This window comes from Rattus norvegicus, chromosome 3 (genome assembly GCF_036323735.1).
Source record: "Rattus norvegicus strain BN/NHsdMcwi chromosome 3, GRCr8, whole genome shotgun sequence".
Classification (NCBI taxonomy): domain Eukaryota; kingdom Metazoa; phylum Chordata; class Mammalia; order Rodentia; family Muridae; genus Rattus; species Rattus norvegicus.
Window position 1 is genome coordinate 37,571,111 of NC_086021.1, and position 20,030 is coordinate 37,591,140.

The 20,030-nt window shown below is 51.9% G+C and overlaps 1 protein-coding gene and 1 long non-coding RNA gene across 3 annotated transcripts in view; one reads left to right on the plus strand and one right to left on the minus strand.

The window, feature by feature from the left end:
* Positions 1–19,166, minus strand: part of Mvb12b (multivesicular body subunit 12B) — a 158,641-nt gene extending 139,475 nt beyond the window's left edge. Inside the window, exons 1-2 of one of the 2 annotated variants that reach the window (XM_017591884.3) lie at positions 13,210–14,040; positions 6,159–6,281 (exon numbers count right to left, since the gene is read on the minus strand). In XM_017591884.3, the coding sequence (XP_017447373.1) occupies positions 6,159–6,269 (111 nt within the window). In that variant the 5' untranslated portion in view covers positions 6,270–6,281; positions 13,210–14,040. Of the gene's footprint in view, positions 1–6,158; positions 6,282–13,209; positions 14,041–19,036 lie in introns of those variants that run through there. The other variant, NM_001271232.1, reaches the window with a different exon arrangement.
* On the plus strand, positions 8,473–9,612 carry LOC134486077 (uncharacterized). Its single transcript, XR_010064763.1, has 2 exons — positions 8,473–8,582; positions 8,926–9,612. It is a non-coding gene; the product is annotated as an uncharacterized LOC134486077 (long non-coding RNA).
* Positions 19,167–20,030: the final 864 nt, after the last annotated feature.

The window sequence follows — 20,030 nt, forward strand, 5'->3', positions numbered from 1 at the left end:
CGTACGCCCTGTGGCTTGCTCAGTCTGCCTTCTTATAAAAACTTGGACCGCAAGCCTGGGCATGGTGCTGCCCACAGTGGGCTGTGCCCTCCCAGGACAATTACCATCAATAAAGAAAATACCCCTCAGACTTTCCCACAGGCCAGTCTGATAGAGACGTTTCCTCAAGTGAGGTTCCCTCTCCCCAGACCACAAGGGTTTGTGTCAAGTTGACAAAAACTGACCAGCATACTTCAGAGATGACAAAATTATAGTGGGGAGACAAGAGGAGTGGTTCCTGGGGCTCTGGAGGAGGCAGTGGAGATGAGTGTGGTCATAAAGGGGCCAGCAGTATGAATAGTACTATGGTAGGAATAGTGTAGCTATGATACTTTGGTGTCTAGGAGCTTTGCAAGCAAAGCCAAAGACAGCTGCCTCTCCCTGGATCAGCTAGCCTTAGTGACAGGAAGTGACTTCCCTTCCAGCGCACTTCTGACAAACCGACTGACACACGCTCTTCCATATTCCCATCTATCTTGTCCCTGTAAGCTTTCTGTTGCTGTAACAAAACACTGACCAAAGGCAACTTGGGGAGGAGAGGGTTTTTCCCAACTTACACTTCTAGGACTCATCCATCATCCAGGGAAGCCAAGGCAGGAGTGGGAAAGGAACCTGGAGGCAGGGTTTGGAGCAAAGACCAAGGAAGATTTCAGCTTCCTGGCTTGCTCTCTGTGGCTAGCTCAGAGTTTCTAATACAACTCAAGTCCACCTGCCCAGGGGTGGCCTCTCCCACATCAATTATTATTATTATTATTATTATTATTATTTTTGGATCTTTTTTTCGGAGCTGGGGACCGAACCCAGGGCCTTGCGCTTCCTAGGCAAGCGCTCTACCACTGAGCTAAATCCCCAACCCCTCCCACATCAATTATTAATCAAGAAAATGCCCATAGGATGCTCGATGCAGGATGCAGATGGGCTGATAGATGTGGTGCGGCAGTTAAGAGCGCTGGAGACTGCTCATCTACAGGACTCTGGATGCAACTCCCAGCACCCACGTGGTATTCACAACCATGTGTAACTCCAGTTCCAGGGCGTCTGACGCCACTCTCTGGCTTCCTAGTGTTCAGATTGGCATGCAGGCAAAATACCCATACACATAACGTAAACAAGCATTTGAAGGAGGGAGGGGGAGGGAGAGAGAGAGCTCCAAAGGCTGGGAAAAAGGCTCAGTGGTTAAGAGCGCTTAATGATCTTGCAATGATCTTACAGAGGACCCAGGTTCACTTCACAGCGCCCACGCATGGCTTGCATCACCTGTAACTCAGGATGTCCTCTGGCCTCAGGGGACACCTGCACTCACTTGGTGTATGTAAATTCCTTCAGCCTCATCTATATACATATAATATACATATAAACAAAAGCATAAAGCAATCCGTAGGAAAAAGGAAACGGCCCACAGACAGGCCCATAGGCCCATCAGGTGAGGCAGCTCCCCAATCAAGGTTCCCTCCTCCTGGTGACTCTGGCATCGTGTGCCAAAGAGATGACAAAACAAAACAAACCCCAGCACATTCTCAGGCATCAGGCTCCTGCCACTCAAGACACCAGACACCTGTGGCACAGAACCACAGTCATTTCCACTAGAGGGGCTGAAGTCTGTTTACCCTACCTCTGCCTTGTCCGGCACACAGAAGCTGCATGGGCAGCTTATGCCCACTCTGCTTCTGCTCTCCAGGTTCTTGTCCGCCCTGACACTTCCCATCTAGCCCTGCCCAGCAGCAGGACATACTGTTCCTCTTGGGAACCATGAGCTGACAACCATCTTTTCAAGAGCAGTCTCCTGACACACTGGTACACTGGCCAGAGATCATTTGATTAAACAGAGAGGCCCGCTTCAGAAGCCATCCATGCTGGTGTTTTCAGACACTACCACAGGGGTCACATCTCACACTGCACTTCTGTTACTTTGTCACTTGATCTTAGATAAGGAGTGAGCATGCCTGCATTGTTCCTTAAAGTGCATACAAGCCCATAACCACTCAAAACAAATCCTGCATTTAAAAATAAAGCAATTAACTTCTCTGCCAATCCAAATAACTGAGGCTTTATCTTTCACAAGTTTGTAAGAGTGGGCCAGACGCTTCTGTGAGCAGAAGGAAGTATCAAGATGTTGCCCTGTCCATTGTCTAACTGAGCCTCCATCACGGGCTGCACCGCTGGGGGCAGGAGGCCAAGGAGAAGACAGCTCCTCCCAGCAAGCACAGGAAGCCACTGTTTCTGACAGAACTTCCTGAAGCCGGCTTGCTGGCCTCCCTGCACTCACTACAAGTGCCAAACGTCTTCCTCTCAAGGCAGGTCTGACTCCGGACAGTTCACAGAAACATTCCAGATTCAAGACACAGGAAGCCAGGGCCCAAGGCTGGTCATAAAACCACTTTCCATGTTTTCAGTAAATCTTGGTTTAATGTATTTTCTATCAAAACAAAAAAGAGCAACACCTGGTGCCTTTATCAAAACAAGCTCTGCTCTGAAAAGAAGGGCCTGTGAGGAGGGTTTTATGGGGTATAGGAATCTCCATGCTTCCCTAATTTGCTCAGAAGCAGTCCCTTGCCAGCAGAGCCACCCTGAGGGGGCCAGGGGCCATCAGGGGCTGCCAGGGACCACAGGAGCCCACAGGAACCCACAGGGTCAAGCTACTCCTTATCTCTCACCTGCTGCAGGGTGGGACACGGAGGACAGCACCTCAGATCCATCTGAGGTCTTCTGTTCTCTAGCTATGAGGGACCAGGGCCTACTACCACAACGTGACCTTTCTAGAGACCAAGGAACAGCTCCATCACGCCGGAGCAATGAGTGTGGCTTGCATGTTCCATTTGATACCTACCACAGGCTCTGGGAAAGAGTTCGCTTCTTCCCTCCCCAGGGTTTTAATTCCTCGAGCACACTAGGAATTCACAAGCTTTCTTGACCCTACTTCAGCATGAGCAGGTGGTTTTGTGAGTTTTTTAATTTATTTTTTGTTTTTTTTTTCCTTTGGTGCACGACAACTGGGTCCTCACCTGCGGGTTTCCGGTTTTAAGCCTGTGTGTCCTTTTGAGCCCTAAACCCAACCCACTGCCCATAGAAGAGCTGATTTGTCTCCCAGTACCCATACCCACAGCACCCTGTATCTGATGCTTCAAACATTGGCAGCTCCACTGATCCTGGAAACATTTGAGATATTTCAGGTATCTATAAGTCATGCAGAACTAGCAGTTTTGAAGAAATGTTTTGTTGTCTTATTAGTTTCAACATTCTTGAAAGAAATGGACACTGGAGGGTGGGGTGGGAGGGATAGGTAGCTCACATGCTGCCCATGGAGGCCACATGGAAGTCAGAGGCCACCAGCAAGGATGGCTTCCCAGCACAGGGCAGAAGGAAGGAGCAAGAGCTAAACAATGGAAATCGCCCATCTGTTCTGACCAGTGTGGGACACCAAACACCTCCTCTGCCTCCCAGCCTGACTTCACCACACAGGCCCTGCCCACTTGTACTTCTCACCCTGGACTCCTCCCCATTTGTGCCTAGACTAGCCTGCCACTTGCCCATCTTTATGTCAGGGAATGGCTGCTCCAGATGCCATATCTGGTCCAGCAGCCAACTCCCCCACCTCTGTCCACACTCAGCACCCCCACACTGCCACCTCCCCTCCCCAACATGTCCACACTCAGCCCCCACTGCCACCTCTCCTCACTCTTCTACTAAGGAGCTGGTGTTTGCTACTTTGTGGGTTCTTCACCCCTTTTCCCACTTTTTAACCCCCTGAACATTGGGAGAAAAAAAAAACAGATAGATGGGAAAGTGGGCGATCTTACCCTTAGGCTACTTTTCTGCTGATTAGGGGTGTCCAGTTCCTTGGGGCAAGTTTTTTTCTTCACTGTCAGGATGTCTAACTTCTTGTTGTTTCTTCTTTGACTATTTAACAAACCACAACCAACAACACAAACCCACCTTGAGGGGCCCTAGCATTTATCTACCCTCTGAAAAGTCCCCAGAATTCCAAATGTCATACGAGCACAGAAACTCTCTGCAGCTGGCAAAATCACACCTCTGCTACAGCACGAGGCAAATCATAGTCAGCTGCTGTGGACAGTCTGAAGCAGCCCCATATCCCACACCAGGGATTAAAACAAAAACATACTCCGATTTCTGTGTTTATTAAAGAACCCAAAATTCTCACTACACTTCCAGCCCGGCAGCCTTGCTTCTGAACCTTTTCTGAGCCCCATCCCTATCTCTGAGAGTGGGTACTGATGCCTGTCACTTCAAGCCCTGGGCATGTGGCTGAAAGACAGACATGGGAGGCTGCTCTCAGCCCTCTGCAGAAATGGAGACAATGTATCGAGACAGTTAGCAAATGACTCTTGGTTTAGTCCAAGATGCTTCCCCAATCCAAATCACCTTTGCCAGTTTTAACTTCAAGCAGCAGCGGTACCTAGAGAGCCTTTCTGAGGCAGCTGAGGGCCGGCAGCACATCTGGTGACTAATGGCAGGAAGCTGGTCAGAGAGCCTCACTGTGTGAGAGAGGATGGGGGTTAATCCTAGGCAGACTGTACACTGCGAGTAGTCTGGCTTCCAGCTCACAGGGCTTCCTCATCCTCTAGACAGTCTTTGGAGCCTTCCCAAAACATTTCTGCACTTGGTTCCTACGCTGCCCTGCCGTCTTGCAGAGCTCCAGCTGAGAAGAAAGGGAAGAGCTGTTTCTCACCCTGCCCTCCCCACCTTTCCCCTTGAACTAGGGCCAGAGCTCTTAGGAATGAGATGTTTATCTGAGAAGAGGCTAGAGGTCAGATGAAGAGAGCACTGCCCGCTCTCTCTCAGAAAGAGCTCTTAGAGAAGCCTGGGCCATGTGCATGCTGGGTAATTATAGGCAAACTAGTGTGAGCCCCTTGCCCTGCTCACCTTCCACTAAAATGCATGGTGTGGCGTGACGGTGAAATGTGCTTATTAATTTCACTCATTTGATACTGCGCTCTCCTGCCCTGAGCTACATGTTAGAAGAAAATGATAGGGATAGATTGTGCCCCTGTCAGGCTTCCAGAGACTTTCAGAAAGCCAAGCTACCAAAGGCCATCTGCCGCCCACTAGCTGAGCAGTCCGGATGACCCCAAAGGTGCAACCAGAACACTACAGATACTGACGGACAGAGAACAGCAGGAAGCTGTGAGACCCAAGTCCGGGGCTTGAGCCTCCAGGGCCCCTGGGTGGTCCATGGCAGAGCAGGAGCTCCCAGGCAAGCCTGAGGAACAGTGTGCCACCTCAGACCCAATTCATCAAAACGCACGTCAGCTTCACAAATCAGGAGTATTTTTATTAGCTTCCCCAAGAGGTTTATGGCACAAAGCCATACCTAATGATTCTATTTTATGGAAAGTTAGACGTTCCAACTGGGCTTTGAAGGTAGGAGGCCGGCCAGACCTTTGTCAAAACGGACCCTCTCCATCTCTTCACAGCATCTCAACAGTAGGGAAGGAGAGTTTTTGTTTTCTTGATTTTTTTTTTTTTTTATGGACTCCTCTTTCTGCAGTGAGGATCCGATACAGACTGACCAAGAGGTTCTCAATGGGGGCTGATTTCACTCAAACCCTTCCCAGGGAACGTCTAGAAACATCTTCATTTCAGCTAAGCAGAGGTCACAGGTGCTGCTGCACACAGCTTATGATGCACTCGGCGGCCCCATGACAAAGAATTATCTCATTATTGGCCCTGACTTTGAGAAGCCCGGACTTGGAGCTCCTGTCCGCACACTAAGCTAACCACTGCACAAGTTCCCTGTTGGTGAACAACACACTCGGGCAAGAACACGCTCGGGACACTCACACTCATGGGACAATGCAAGGTGACTCCCAGGATCTGTCCTAAATCCTCTTCATGAAGCATGAAAACTAGAGGTGACTTTGGAAATCAATGAATCTAATTAAAGGGGGGGGTGGCCAACACAGATGTCAAAAGCCTGTTATAGCCAGGAAATCATTCCCACGACCTCAGCAGGTCCCTGACTCCCACTCCTGACCACCTCCTTGGCCACGACTTCCCTCTTCTGGTCATCCTAAGTTCTGAGAGGGAAGACGTGCAGCTTCCGAAGAGGGACTGAAGTATACAGGGCGCAGAGCAGACAAGCTGGTATCATGTCTTACCACATCGTAGCCTGTCGGCGCTCGGTTCCGGGAGGCTACCACCCCGACTCCCGTGATGGGGTCCATTGGTGTCTCTGGCAAGGCTTCTGAAAGCTCTTTGACTTCAGGCATGGTGGCTTGGTCCTGGTTTGGGAAAGGAGATGGAGAGCGAAAAATCAAACTCGGTGTTTAACGTGAGTGCACAAGGTTTCAGGTAGACTGGGAATCCTGGGCAGCCATCCTCAGTGAGCTCGCTACGTTCCTTACCTGGCCTTATCGCACCCTGACTCAGACCAAGAATTCAACCACCGCACCCCAAGCTGTTAGTCTGGAATGCGGAGGGCTCCTCTCGGGAGGTAATTCCCACTCAAACACAAAAGCACTTTATCGTATATGCCAGGCTGGCCTTGAACTCCTGTCTTCCTGCCTCTACTTCCCTCCTGAGTGCTCACATTACAGGTGTGTACACCTAGTTTTAGGTAGTGCTAGGGACCGGATCCTTGGTGCAGGCTAGACAAGCATGCTACCCACTGAGCTACCTGCCCAGCCCCACGTTACTCCCAACTGCCTGATTTCTGACCAGGGACCAATACTGGACAAGCCACCCCTGGCAAAACTGGTCTCTCACACAGTGCTCCTGTATGGAGCTAGGCTTCCAAACCACAGCTAGACATTCTGCAGACGGAGAATTAAATGAGCTCCAAAACCAGAGAAGGCATCAGGGCATAGGCACAGACTCCATACTTACAAGTTAGTGTCTGAACAAGAAATTAAACCTTGGGGAACCCCAACTTCCTCCCAACTGTAAAATGAGGTCTTGGTCCACTCCAGGGATGTTGTGAAAACAGGAGGGGGGGGGGGAGAGAATATAAACGAGGGGCCCAGAGAGGCACACGGTAGGCACTCAGAAAACAGCAGGTGGACTGGAGGGTTTACGGTCACATAGTTTCTTAAGGGCACTCTGGCTTAAGTCAAATGGGAGGCACCATGCACTAGAGGTCTGGCCCATTTCTTTGTCTACTTTAACCCCCAGGTCAAGTGGCACTTACTCAAAGCTAAGCACTAACAGTGATCCTAATTCTCATTGGTCACTCGGATGAAAAGACGGAGCATAGAATTAATATTTTGCTGCTCGCTGTCTCTGCCCAGGACCAGCGGAGGAGGCTGACGAAGTTTGGACAGCAGTGAGCCTGGCCGCCTGAGTGGCTGTGCACCAGAATCCAAGTAAAAACATCCACACCTGATGTAGAGCACTTTTACTGGGCAAGCAGTGGGAAAGCGCCCAGTACCTGGAGGCTACCTCGTTCTGCAGCAGTTAAACCCCACTGGCTGCGAAGCTCTCCGAGCTAGCTACAGCCTCCAAAGCAAACATCCTGCACGAGGAGGCACCGGGAGGCACAGTCTTGCTCCTCAGCCTCTTATCACAAAGCGCTGGCTACTCAGGATGTGTGTAGCCTTCCTCACAGGAACCATCAAAATGTTGCATGCAAGCCACGCATTCGGTCAGCAGAACCCACAGGGCACACTGGAAACAGACTTGGTCCTGGGGAGCGCTTGGCACCTTGCCCCTTAGCCAAGTTATAGACTTATGTTTTATTTGCTTCTACCAAAAATAAGTGTACAAACCCTGGGGCAGGAGGTGGAGACCAGGCTGCACCTCTCTATCCTTTCCTTGTTTGGATTCCGTTTTCTAGTCAGCTTTTATCTAGGGCAGCTCAGTGCTTAGTGCTCTCGCACCCAGTAGGTACTGAGTAAACATTTATCAGGTAACTCCGCGAGTGTGACCCCAATATGGGTTTAGGGTTAAATATCTGCACCTGCCCAATTCAAAGCAAACCTCTAAACAAAATGCCTCTGCCCTGAAAAATCCTGTATTTGGGGGATGGGGTGGGGGTACATAAAGATCACACGGCTGCAGTTTGCAAAACTATTGGTACCTGATGTCTGTTACCGAAGATGCTTTGCAATTAACAACTCATTAGCAGAATGTACGGATCCTGCCAGTGTTAAATATCATGCTGTGAATTTAATAAAGAACATGTGAAGCAAAAAAGGATTTTAAAAAAAAATCCCACTGCTTTTACTATGAAAGAGAAAGGGGGCGGGGAATAAAGAGAAGAAAAAAGAAATGAAGGGAAAGGAGAAGGGACGGAAGGAGCGAGAAAAGAGTGAGAGAGTGTGAGCACACACAAGAAAGATCTCATTTGCTGGGAGATCCACGTTGCCCGATGGCAATGCACTCCACGGGGCATAATGACGATTCTCTTGCTTGCTGTCAATTGTGAGAGGCTGAGTATGCTTGCAAAGGGAAGATACTGCTCCCATAATGCACCCCGGGAGGCATCCAGCAGCAGCTTCCAAGATGGCTGCGGGCAGCCTCCAGCTGAAGCAGACAAAGAGCCGGGCCTCAGAGCTCAGGAGCCCAGCTTGCACAGCCCACTGCAGGTCTGGCTCAGCCACACAGTCATCTCCATGCTCGCCCCGCCTCTCTCCCTTGGTTGCCGGGTTGCCGTGCCCTGGGGATCAAGGCAGCCTTTGTGCCTCGGAGACAAATGGCTGTTCCAGGGGCTGCAGCCCACTTGACGGTGGGGCATGGCCGCCACCAGCCAAGGAGCCTCTTAATGAGAAACGCCCAAGATATCCATGGCAGAGGCCATCGCTCAAAGTGGCTTGCCCTGAATTACATATTTTCTGACTGCAAATTACTTTTAACAGCGTCTCTACAGTCACTTCAATTGACCTTCCTAACAAAAGGCCATTTATTAACTTGCACTCCATGTTTCCTCAGGCTGCCTGGAGCCTCCAGCCAGAAGGGAAGGAAGGGAGCAGAACAGGACTCTGCAGCCCCGGGTCCTGGGCCAGGTCTCTGCCGGGAAGAAGAGAGGCCATGAATGTGAGTCCAAGAGAGGGCCAGAAGGAGAGAGCAAGGGGGCATGTGTCAAGACCAGCATTGACCAGCTAGGCGGGAGGTGACTAGTTAAAACACAAAAGGCCTTCCTGACACAACTCTTGGCTCCGATGTGATAGCCCCACGGCTATGTGAAATCGCCCGTTACATTTGTACAGAACTTTGCACATCCAGAGGACTTTCTCAGGTTCCTTTTCGCTGATACTTGCCTCAGAGCCGGAGGGCCCCTCGAGCTAGCCTTATTTTATATAAGAGGAAACTGAGGTTTGCTCCAGACACCCAGTGGCTGGCGGCAGGCAGAGGATCCTCCTCAGTCTAGTCTGTGCACTGTTCCACTGCACGCGGAGACCAACACCCTGCCCAAATGGGAAAGCGGGTTCGACACTAATTATATTTTAAAATGCCAGAGCGCTCTTTTCCTCTGGCCATAGCTCAATAAGTAGAGCGAAGGGGAGAAACGTACGGAAAGATAAAAGTAACCTGGGATTAATTTTCCTCACACCTCAGTTTCAAGATTCAACATTCCCCTCATAAATAATTTACAACAATAAAAATGAGCTAAGGCCATGTTTGTGTAGGACAGAGGTAAATTCAGGCCTAATGAGGGAGATCTGAGCTCGGCACGGGAGGGAATGGGTTGATCTATGGCCTGGCACATGCAGGATCCACAGCACACAGGGCCTCCATTACCATGTGCAAGTAGCAGGGCCAGCCTACCCAGAGCAAGGGAGCAGAGAGGCAACCCTGTGCCAGCCAGCTATGGCCACAGGAAAAGCCAGAGTGGAGTCCCTTTGGGTGACTGGATGGTAGACACAGAGCCAATCTGAAACCAGTGGATTCTCAACACGGCCAAGCAAGGATGGAAGGTGTGGGGCACTTGGGAGTGACATCTGCTCTTGGCCATAGTGACAGTGACCTTGAGCTGTTCTCCTGAGGTAACCTTCCAGATGTCCATCCCCAGTGACCTTCCCTGAGTGCGCATGTGGCCTCTGCCAGATCATTCCCAGGCTGAGGGCTGCAGAGCCCTGCTCCTGTGTCTCTCTGAGAGATCGCTCCTCAAGACAAGAGAGTAAAGCAAGAGTGTGGGCATGCACTGCGAAAGGTGGTCTGAGTTCGTTCTTCCAAGGGAGGGAGACCTTTCCCCACCACAGCACATGACATGCTTTTGCAGTAGAGGACTGGCCAGGAGGAGCTCTGGCTCTCTACAACACAGCACCTCAACAACACTGTCATCCGGGGTTCACAGAGAAGTGAACTTCACGGCTTAACTATGAAGCCCCTTCAGTGTGGCAGGCAGACAGCACACTGCTCCCTTGTATCTGATCAAAGAATCACCACAACCATGCACTTAATCCCTAAAAGTCAGCAGTTCTGGGCTTAACTGAGGCTGTTCATTGTTTCAGAATCAAAGGCTGCCTCAGGCCCCAGCCGGGAGCAAGCGAAGCCACTGTAGCAAAGATGAAAACTCAGGGGAACTTTGATATCATCTCTGTTTAATTTCCACGGCCTCGGTGAGCTTGGGGTTTATCTCATTTTAACAACTCCAGTACTGAAATCAAAACCCAGCTAACAGCACGCAGTCCCTCCACAGAGTCCCTTCCAGCGCTGCAGCGTGGGCCAGGGAATTTAAAGTGCTTTCCAGAGCAAGGACTGCAGGGGGCAGGAGCTGCTGCCTTTGGAGAAGGCCTGGCCTCCCTGCCATCCCAGCCTCCCTACAGAGAGCATGGGCAAGGCTGGCTCAGAGGCAGTGCCAGCACCTGCCCATCCGGGCTAAAGGAGTGATCACACGTCCTCTGTAAAGAGTAATTTCCAAGTACCAAAGGGGGTGGGGGTGGGGGGTGGGGGTGGATTGCAGGTTAAACTGGCCAACTGTAATGGAAATGACAAAACCAGTAGGTTAATTAAGCCCCTACAGAAGGATAAACTGTGTTCAGTTTGCTTGGAATCCAAGATCAAGGGCACCAAAGACACAAACTGCCCACACCCTGCTGCCTGTGGGGCAGGAAGGGAAAGGGAGATGTTTTCTCCCTCCAAAGGCGCAGGGGCAGACTCTCCCCCAGGGAAGCTGCTGCTACAGCCGGTGTCCTCAGACAGGAAGGACTCTGCACCGATTTCCCAGTGGCTCCACGCTCGCCCTGGAACCTCCCAAGGACTAGCACTGATCTACAGACAAGGGAGAGGCAGAAGGAAGGAACAGCCATTGTCTTCCCCATTACACAGAATGCAGGTACAGAACCTACTTCACCTGGAGGCTTCAAGCTGAGACCAGGCACCACGAAGCACCCAGGACAGTGTGTGCAGCCAGCAGTCAGGCTGCCTAAGAGACAGTGCACAGCCGAAAGGCGTCGGCTACAGAATCTCAAGAGAGGCCCGGTCCACCTGCACCTCCGTGTGTGCACAGCTAGGTTGGTGGTGACCCTTCAGAAGTCAAACCCCTGGGGCAAGTGCCATTAGATAGGCAGGTGGCAGCTGGCCACTAACTATTGGGAGGGCTGCTCTGACACCAGGGGATGAGAGCCAGTATTTCCCTAAGCTCTCCTAGGTCACAGAGAATTTTCCAGCTAAGAAACCAACAATGGTAAGCTCGTTCTCTCCCCCCCCCCCCCCCCCCGTAAAGGTCCTGGTTCTTCCTAATGGAAGGGTCTGATTCACAAATGCATCAAATTCAATCAGACCTTTCTCACTCACATTGATCATTTGGGGACCACACATACTTCCCATAAAGCAGGCAGAGCAGGCTCTCTTGAAGCACAAATGTAGGAAGGAGCTTCCAGCACTGCCCAGACAAAGCTGCCCGAAGGAACCCAGCTCTGCACAAGCCCTGGAGCACAGCCGGAAGGTAGAAAGTCCACCAGAACACAGGCGAACCTCATTCTGCCTCATGTACGATCGCAACAAATGAGGGTTGACCTATCGGGTCTAGCCTGGTCTACCCCACTGGAAGACCCTGACAAAGGAAAATGGCCGAAAACAAAAGCATCCCAGGAGGTCACAAAGAGAAAAGGTCCTTCTGTGTTTAGTGTTGTAATATAACTAGGTAATACACTGTCCTGAGGGCCAATGTCATTAGGTATAAATGCCGAGTTACCTCGGTGCCAGGCTAACGGGCTCCCACATCCCAAATCCTTTTGGGCTTTTCCATCTTGAGTGTTTCTTTAGTACATTCATCAATCCAATCAGCCCATCTGACAGCTGACAGCTCCCACAAGGGCCTTCCAGTTCTCTCCAGTTCCAGCACCTCTCAGGGGTGTATCTGGTACTTTGCTGGCTGACTTTCCCTGCATATCCCACTGGCACTGCCAACTTGGCTCACCCGGATACATCCTCACACATTCCCTCACTAACAGGATCATGTATCTGTGGGGAGCCAGCATGAGAGGGATGCTCTCCTGCGTTTGGGATGCAGGAGTGTCTGGGACGCTGCTGAAACTGACAGCCCTGTACTAGAAACAGACTCCTGGGGGCTGCCAGGGACTGGGACAAGGAGCCTCAGAAGCTGCATTCTCACAGGGTCCCCGCTGATGCTAAAATAGCTGTTCACTAACGGCAACCAAGAACCCAAAGGTTGGTCCACATTAAATGTTTGATAAGCAAACGGTGAATAAATGAAGTGAACTTGAAGGTGACCTTCCATGGAGAAGAATCTCAGAATGAGTTCCCTCCCCTCGGCCTCCCGATCACAGGTCAGCCGAGAGTACCCAGCTTCTCTCCCACAGACATCTACCCCCACCATTCAACACGCCAGGCTCTTCTCGAATTTTCCCAAGCCTTCTCCAATGGCTCATGCAGATGAATGCCGTCACCCAGAGCTCCAATATCATTCTTAGCCTATGGCCTCAGCATACACGGATGCTCACACACACAGGCATGGACAAAGACGTGCACACACAGCCTTGCTACTTAGGCTGTACGCTTTCCTCATTTCCAAAGGCGTGCTATGTGCACCACGCTCATAGTCGGTGCCCAATACATGGTCTGCGTAGGGACGAAGAGTGAGTGAATGAAGTTCTTGCCCTCTCAAATACTGCCCAAATTTCAGTGGATTAAGGAGGCTGCAACGTGCTGCAGGAGCAGCAGTGACAGCAAACCAGCCTGGCCCCTTCTCACGGGACCCCCAGCAAGGCCACTGATGTCCTAGAGGGACAGACTAAACTCCAGAAGTACCTGTGTGTGGAGGGGAGGAGGCCCTGCAGTCTTTGGAAAAGTCTGGATCTTGATGCAGTGGTGATGTCTGAGGGCCCGGAAGGGGCTCAGAGTGTCCCAGCCGGCTGCAAGGAGAATGTACTGAGGAGCTTGTCCATCTGCGAACTACGAACAGCAGCCCTAACCCTATTCTGGGTCTGAGCTGACACTGAGTAATTCGATGCGTGGGAGGAGCTCCACAAAGCTGAGTGACAGTAGAAACCTGAGAACCCAGGCTACAGGGAATATCCCCAAGGCAAGGGGCTGCAAATGAGGAGACACCAGAGGGAAGAACTGGACCCCTAGAGACAGAGCGTGGGGATGGCATGAGTCTTGCTGACATGGACAAAGGCACAGTGGTATGAACAAGCAGGGACTTCTCGGGGCCCAGCAAGCAACAGATGGGCTATGAGACAGGTTTATGAAATGCCAAAACAAACAAATCCAACTAAACTCCATTTTAGAAAATGGCACTACCGCCTATCTCTCAGACTAAGCGAGTGCGCTTAGGGCAAGAAGGGAGCTGGTGGTCCAAAGCAGGGTATTCCAAGACTTCAGTTCTGGGTTTCTCCCACCTACATGGCCTCCGTCAAGCCTCCTCCAGCCTCTTAGGTTGCTGGCGTAGGCGTTGGCCACAGAGCATAGGATGGAGATGCTACAGCTCTGGAGTCAATGCCAATCAAAGCTCGGACGCTCACAGCTGTGCAGCTCCACGCACAATCAACCCAGGCCCGAGTCGTCGCCTGCAGAAGCAGGAGTAGGAGGTGTATTGTCTCTGCGAAATCACAAGGTGCACGAAACATCTAGAATTGCATCAGAGGACACACTCTATAAAGTAAAAAGGCCCCTGGGAGAATATTTGCCCGTCATATCTGCTCCCAATATGGGATGAGGAGCTAAATCCATATCCATAAAGAGCTACAGCTGAACAAGAGGCCACGTATTCATCCTTAGTGGCCAAATTACTTGGAGAAACGTTTCTCCAAGGCTGAGAGGCGCGCGGACCACGTGCAGCCCAGAAGATGCTGAAGTCCCTGTGAAATGCCAGTTAAGACCCAAACCGCAGTGAGGCGTCTTCCACCCATCCTGCTGGGTATCTCCAGAGGGCAACAAACGTTGGGAGGATACGGAGAAATCAGAAGCTTTGATGTTATTGGTGGGAGTGTACACAGCAGCCATCCTTTATCGGGAAAGTATGTTAATTCCCCCGAGGATTAAAAATAACAACCCCATATGATCCATTTCTAACTATATACCCTCCATGAATTTGACAAAGAATTGCCAGAGCAGCCTCATTCAATGGCCAAAATAGGACGAACGGGTAAGTGAGATACAGTCAATGTGCCCAATCATGCATCCTTCAGCCTTCAAGAGGCAGGAAAATCTGACCTATAACACCATGAACTGTGAAGATACTGTGCAAAGCAAAATAAGCCAGTCAGAAGAAGCTACACATCCTAGGATTCCAGCTCCAAAAGGCACCCAGCACAGTCACATCCAGGGAGATAGAAAATTGAATGGAGGTTGCCAGGGTCCCTAAGAAAGAGCGTTGTTTAATGATGTCAACATTGAAAAAAAAAAAAAAAAAAAGGTCTGGAAGTTAAGGCTGGAGAGATGGAGAGATGATTTAGCTTTGAAAACACAAGAAGACCTGAGTTCAGTCCCCAGAGCCCATGCCAAAAAGCCAGACCGAGGTGAGTGGTGTCGCTGGAGAGACGGCTCGGCTGTAAAGGGCTCTGGTGCTCCTCCAAAGGAGCTGGGTTCAGTTCCAAGCACCCACGTGGTGACTCATAGCCATCTGCAATCCCAGTTCCAGGGGACCTGATGGGTTCCATCCTCTGGGGATGTACACAGTATACTGATATGTGTGCAAGCAGACCATTCAGACACATAAATATAGTAAAGTTATATATTTATATAAATAAGTATATACATGAAAACCAAGAAAAGGTAACACACGCTGTAGCCCCAGCGCTGAGGAGACAGAGGCAGGAGGCTTTCTGCGCCTCCCTGGCCATCCTAGCCTAATTAGCATGGATCCAGTCCAGTGAGAAAACCTGCCTCAAAAAACAAGGTGGATGGTTCTGAGGAATAGCGCCCAAGGTTGACCTCTGGCTTCTACACACACGCAGGTGTACACAAACACACACTGGGAGAAAAAGCTCTACAGATTAGCTGCGAAACAGTGGACTAAGCTGTCACTGATCTGCTAACACCAGCTAGGTTGGTAAAAGTTTATGTTGTCCACATGTAACACTTCTCTAAAAGCATCTAGAACTGTGGGTCTCAAATTTCAGCAAGCATAGAATACCCCAAATGTGCTTACCAAGTACACAGGTTCCAGAGTCCCTTTCCTAGAGAGTCTGCCTCAGTGAAGTCTGGGGATGGAGACCTGGAATCTGCACTTTCATATGCTCCTTGGGCTTGTTGGGCCCACTAAGAACTCATGTTAGACAGCTGAAGAAATGGCTCAGGGGTTAAGACTGCTCTTATAGAGGACTCTAGTTTAGTTCCTGCATTGGGTGGCTCACAACCACCTGAAACTTCAGCTCCAGGGCTTCAATACCCTCTTCAGGCTTCAAAGAGTACCTGCAGTCATGTGCATAAGCCTACACACACTCTCACACACACACACACACACACACACACACACACACGCACACATGCACACACACACGCACACATGCACACACACATGCACACACACATGCACACACACTTGCACGCACACTTGCACGCACACTTGCATGCACACACAGATGCACACATGCACACACAGATGCACACATGCACACACATGCGCGCGCGCGCACACACACACACACACACACACACACACACACTCTGATCTTAAAACAAGCTCATGTATGGGCCAAGAAAATGTCTCAATAAATAAAAGCACCTGCCACTCAGCCTGATGGCCTGAGTTTGATCCCTGGGACCTACATGGTAGAGGTCCTACAAGTTGTCCTCTGACCTCCCCATACATGTAACCCTCACCCCACTATCACACACAAAGATGACTTTAAAAAGAAGAACCACGTATTTCTCTACTCTTTTGAAGATTCTGTCCTGGCCAGTATCTAGTTTTTTTTTTTTAATTTCCAAAAGAGTGGCAAGTGCATACATATCTGTATCTATAGATAAAAAGAACGCAGAAACACGTTAGTAAAACTGCCAGCTCGAAGGCCAACTAGAGGGCCCTCCTTCCTCAGGGAAGCGGAGTCACTGAGCTCCAGTGTGTGGCCCTGGGATCTGGGCCCATGGGGCTCTCACATTTCTGCCAGGACAAGCTTTAGCATCTTGCCAGGAGTGTGTCAACTAAAGCAAACACATGCCCATAGGATGTCCCCAATAAGGGAGTGATGTCATACACACCCTGCTGGGGGCTCTGTGGCCAGCTCAAGCCCCTGCTCTGTAGACAACACAGAGAAACCACAATTCCCTGTGGCTGCAGAGAAAGCTGAGGCCAGGAAGAGCCCTGGGGACAGCAGAAGAGAACGGAGAGGAAGCAGTTTACTACAGGCACCCTACCGCCCCATATCCTCGACTGGCAAGGAAGGCTCTGCTTGCCATCCACAGCCAGCACACAGCGTCCTCAGCTCAACCACATCCAGCTATGCTGTGCAGTCATTTGTCATCCTCCTGTGCCAACAGAGCTCCACACTTCCCATACTCAACCCCAGCAACACCATTATGTGGCTGTGTGGTGAGGCTGTTGCTCTTTGGACTTGAAGCGCGGAACACTTCTAGCCGGCCATCGCAGGGGGACCCAAGCGGCTGGCCTCTGATGCCTGTGAAGCAGACCTGCTGCAGAACGGGCAGAAATTCAATGTTGGGATTCTCCCCTTACTCCTCAAGGTCTGAGAGGCTTCCAGTCATTGTTTACACATGGCCATGTGGTCCTGTGACACATACAAACTCAAGATATTCCCTGAAATTATTTTTCTGACAGGGCCTGACCCCAGCAACAAATCATGGAAGCATTAGGCCTGCTGGGCCGGATCCCACTTAATTTCCATGAGGCCCTCCGCCTCTGGAAGGATCAAGGGCCTTCCTGGTTGATGAGCCTTACGGCCTAGGTATTATTTGTAAGCCGCTTTTACAATTAAGAAAACGGGGACTCAAGAAAGGGATAGTGCTTCGTTAGGGTCACCTGAGGTCCAAAGCGTGCGCCCTCAAAATCAAGCCATGTTTACCAGACCACAGCTTTCTATTGCCCGGAGAAGGCCCTTCAAAGAGGCACTCAGAAAGCAAACCAAATGAGCAAACATCGTCAACAAATGCCTAACAGTAATTGCTGACTGGGCTGGGGGCATGGCTCAGTGGTAGAGTTCATCCGCGTACACAAGTTTGATGCCGGGCCATAGAAAGAACCGCCTTTACTGATAAATTCCCCACAGTAAGACAGGCGCTACGTTAAAGTGTCCTGCCACACTTCGTTTATGGCCCACCACCACCCTATGATAGATATCTACAGTCTACATGCCAAGAAATGGCGACTCAGAAAACTTCATTCATCCCGCCAGTGGCACATTGTGGGTAGAAAAGCCAGACATGGGCGGGCCAGGGGCTCGTTCTTTAACTCTTTGCCCTTAACTTTGGTGAAATATTCTAGAGTGGTCTAGATCTGCCGATATAGGCACGGCAAAGGTCGTTTGCCTGCATCAGGGACACAGAAAGGAAGGAATGAGCGATGTAAACAAGAAATGGTGATTTTATACTCAATGAACCAGCTGTCACTTATCAGTCGACCTCCGTGGCTCTTGGTGCCTGGGTCCCTGTAGAAGCCGTAATTCTCAGAGAGACCCCGTTAAATATGAGTGTGGCACAAGTTCTCAAAGCACCCCAAAGTGATTTCCCAGCTGGCAAGAAAGAGGCCAACCTCTCACCTGCTCGGAGCTTTTCAGTTAGTATAGATTTCTACAGGGCTTATCTTCTAACTTTTCCAACGCAGCTGATAAGATCCGCCAGCCCTGTTAAAGGGTGATAGGATCCAGCCAGCTGTCGGGAAACATAGGAGATTACCCCAACAAGGCATCACCAGAGACAAAGGCCCTGAAAGAGGAGCCTTGCCTGCTGTCTGCCAATGTGGCTGAAATCCAGGCGCTCTGGGTCTCCCGTGGGGGGCAGGAAGTAGGGGCAATGGCCATTTGCCTTGGGCCTGCCTTGTCTTGCTGAACAGGTCGTTGGGGTCAGGGGACAGAAGAGACAGGCTCATAATTTAGGGACAGCTGTGTGCTAGAGACAAAGGAAACAAAGATGCTCCTGGGTCTACCTTATTCACTGTGTCTGTCTCTGAGGATGTGGTCCCTGGTGCTGTGCCAAGCAGCCCCTGGGCCTCACTTGCCCTGGCTGGAGTCTTTGCAAGGGGAGGCTCATCAACATGCCCACCAGGTTTCCTGGATAGCTGGTCACCTTACAGACAGGTGCCCTACAGTTCGGGTGCCCCCAGGTAATGATGTCTGAGGGTCAGGTGCGCGCTCATCCGCACCCACGTGACTGCTGAGAGCCAGACCCCAGGCCAGGCGAGTCAAGGGAACTGTCCCCAGCGTGTGCCCCGGTGGAGATCCTCGCCCCTCACCTGGCTCCACCCTCGGAGGGCTGCTGCCACTCGAGTCCCCAGCTCGCTCCAGCCGCAAGGCCGAGCCGGAACCTCGAGAGCCCGCGGCACCGCGCCGGACGGAGGCCGCCCTCCCGGGGCCTGTCCCCACGCGGGGCCGGGCGAGCCGCCCGCAGGCCTGGGCCCGGCTGGCTCCTCCCGTACCCGCCCGCCCCCGCCCGTCTTCCCGCGCGGGCCTCACTTAACTGTTCCCCGCTGGGGCGGCGGCGGCTGCGGCGGCGGCGGGTCCCGGCTCCGTCTCACGCAGAAGCAGCTTCTCATCGCCCGGGCGGCGCGGGAGGAGCCGGGCCCGGGGCCCAGGCGGCTGCAGCCGGCGCCGCAGCTCGAGCGCAGCCTCCCCGGGAGCGGCGGCGGCGAGGGGCGGGGCGCGGCCTGGCGGCGGCGGCGACGGCGGCGGCGGCTGCAGCAGCGGCTCGGGCCGGGGCCGGGGCGGGAGGGGCGCGCAGCCTGCGGCGGAGCCGGGGAGCGCACCGCCCTGTGGCCCCCGGCGCCCTCGGTCCCCGCCCCCAGTCGGCCTCAGCTCAGCTCCGCTAGGCCTCGCCGTCCCCCTCGTCCACCGCTCAGCCGGGCTGTAGGTCCCTGCTAGACGCTCCGACACCCAGGCCTGCAGGCCTTTGCAGAGACGCCTCCCCACCTGTCCCTTGTAGGCTTGACTGCACCCCGGGGCTATCCCCTGTGCTCTGCCCACTACCCGGCTGACCTAATGCGGTGCAGCCGTGCCTCAGACTGACCCCACACTCAGAGCAGGTCTCAGCTTGCCCCTCTTGCTGGGCAAATGATTTACCCACGGAGGCCTGGGGGCAAGCCTTGAGGAGGTGTCTAAAGTAGGATGCCTGTCCTTGCGGTGCCTGGGGAAAGGCACAGAAGTCAGAAGAAATGGACCAGGACCCTCAGGCTGTAAGAAAAGGCAGCAGCACCCTTTGATCCTTGAACCACCTGCCCTTACACAGCCTGGCCTGTGGGGCCTGGAGGAGACATGTGCTAGTCTGGATATTTAAAACAGAGGACCACACAGTAGCCGGCTTGGATTTGCTCATGCATCAGGACTCATAGTCACACATCCTATGCTTTTCCAAAATAGCGAGATCCTGAAGCAAAGGGTGCCAAGCAGAACTGGCTGTCGAGGAAAAGATCTCGTGGGGACAATTCTCAAATGTGTGCATGCAATCCAGGTACTTGT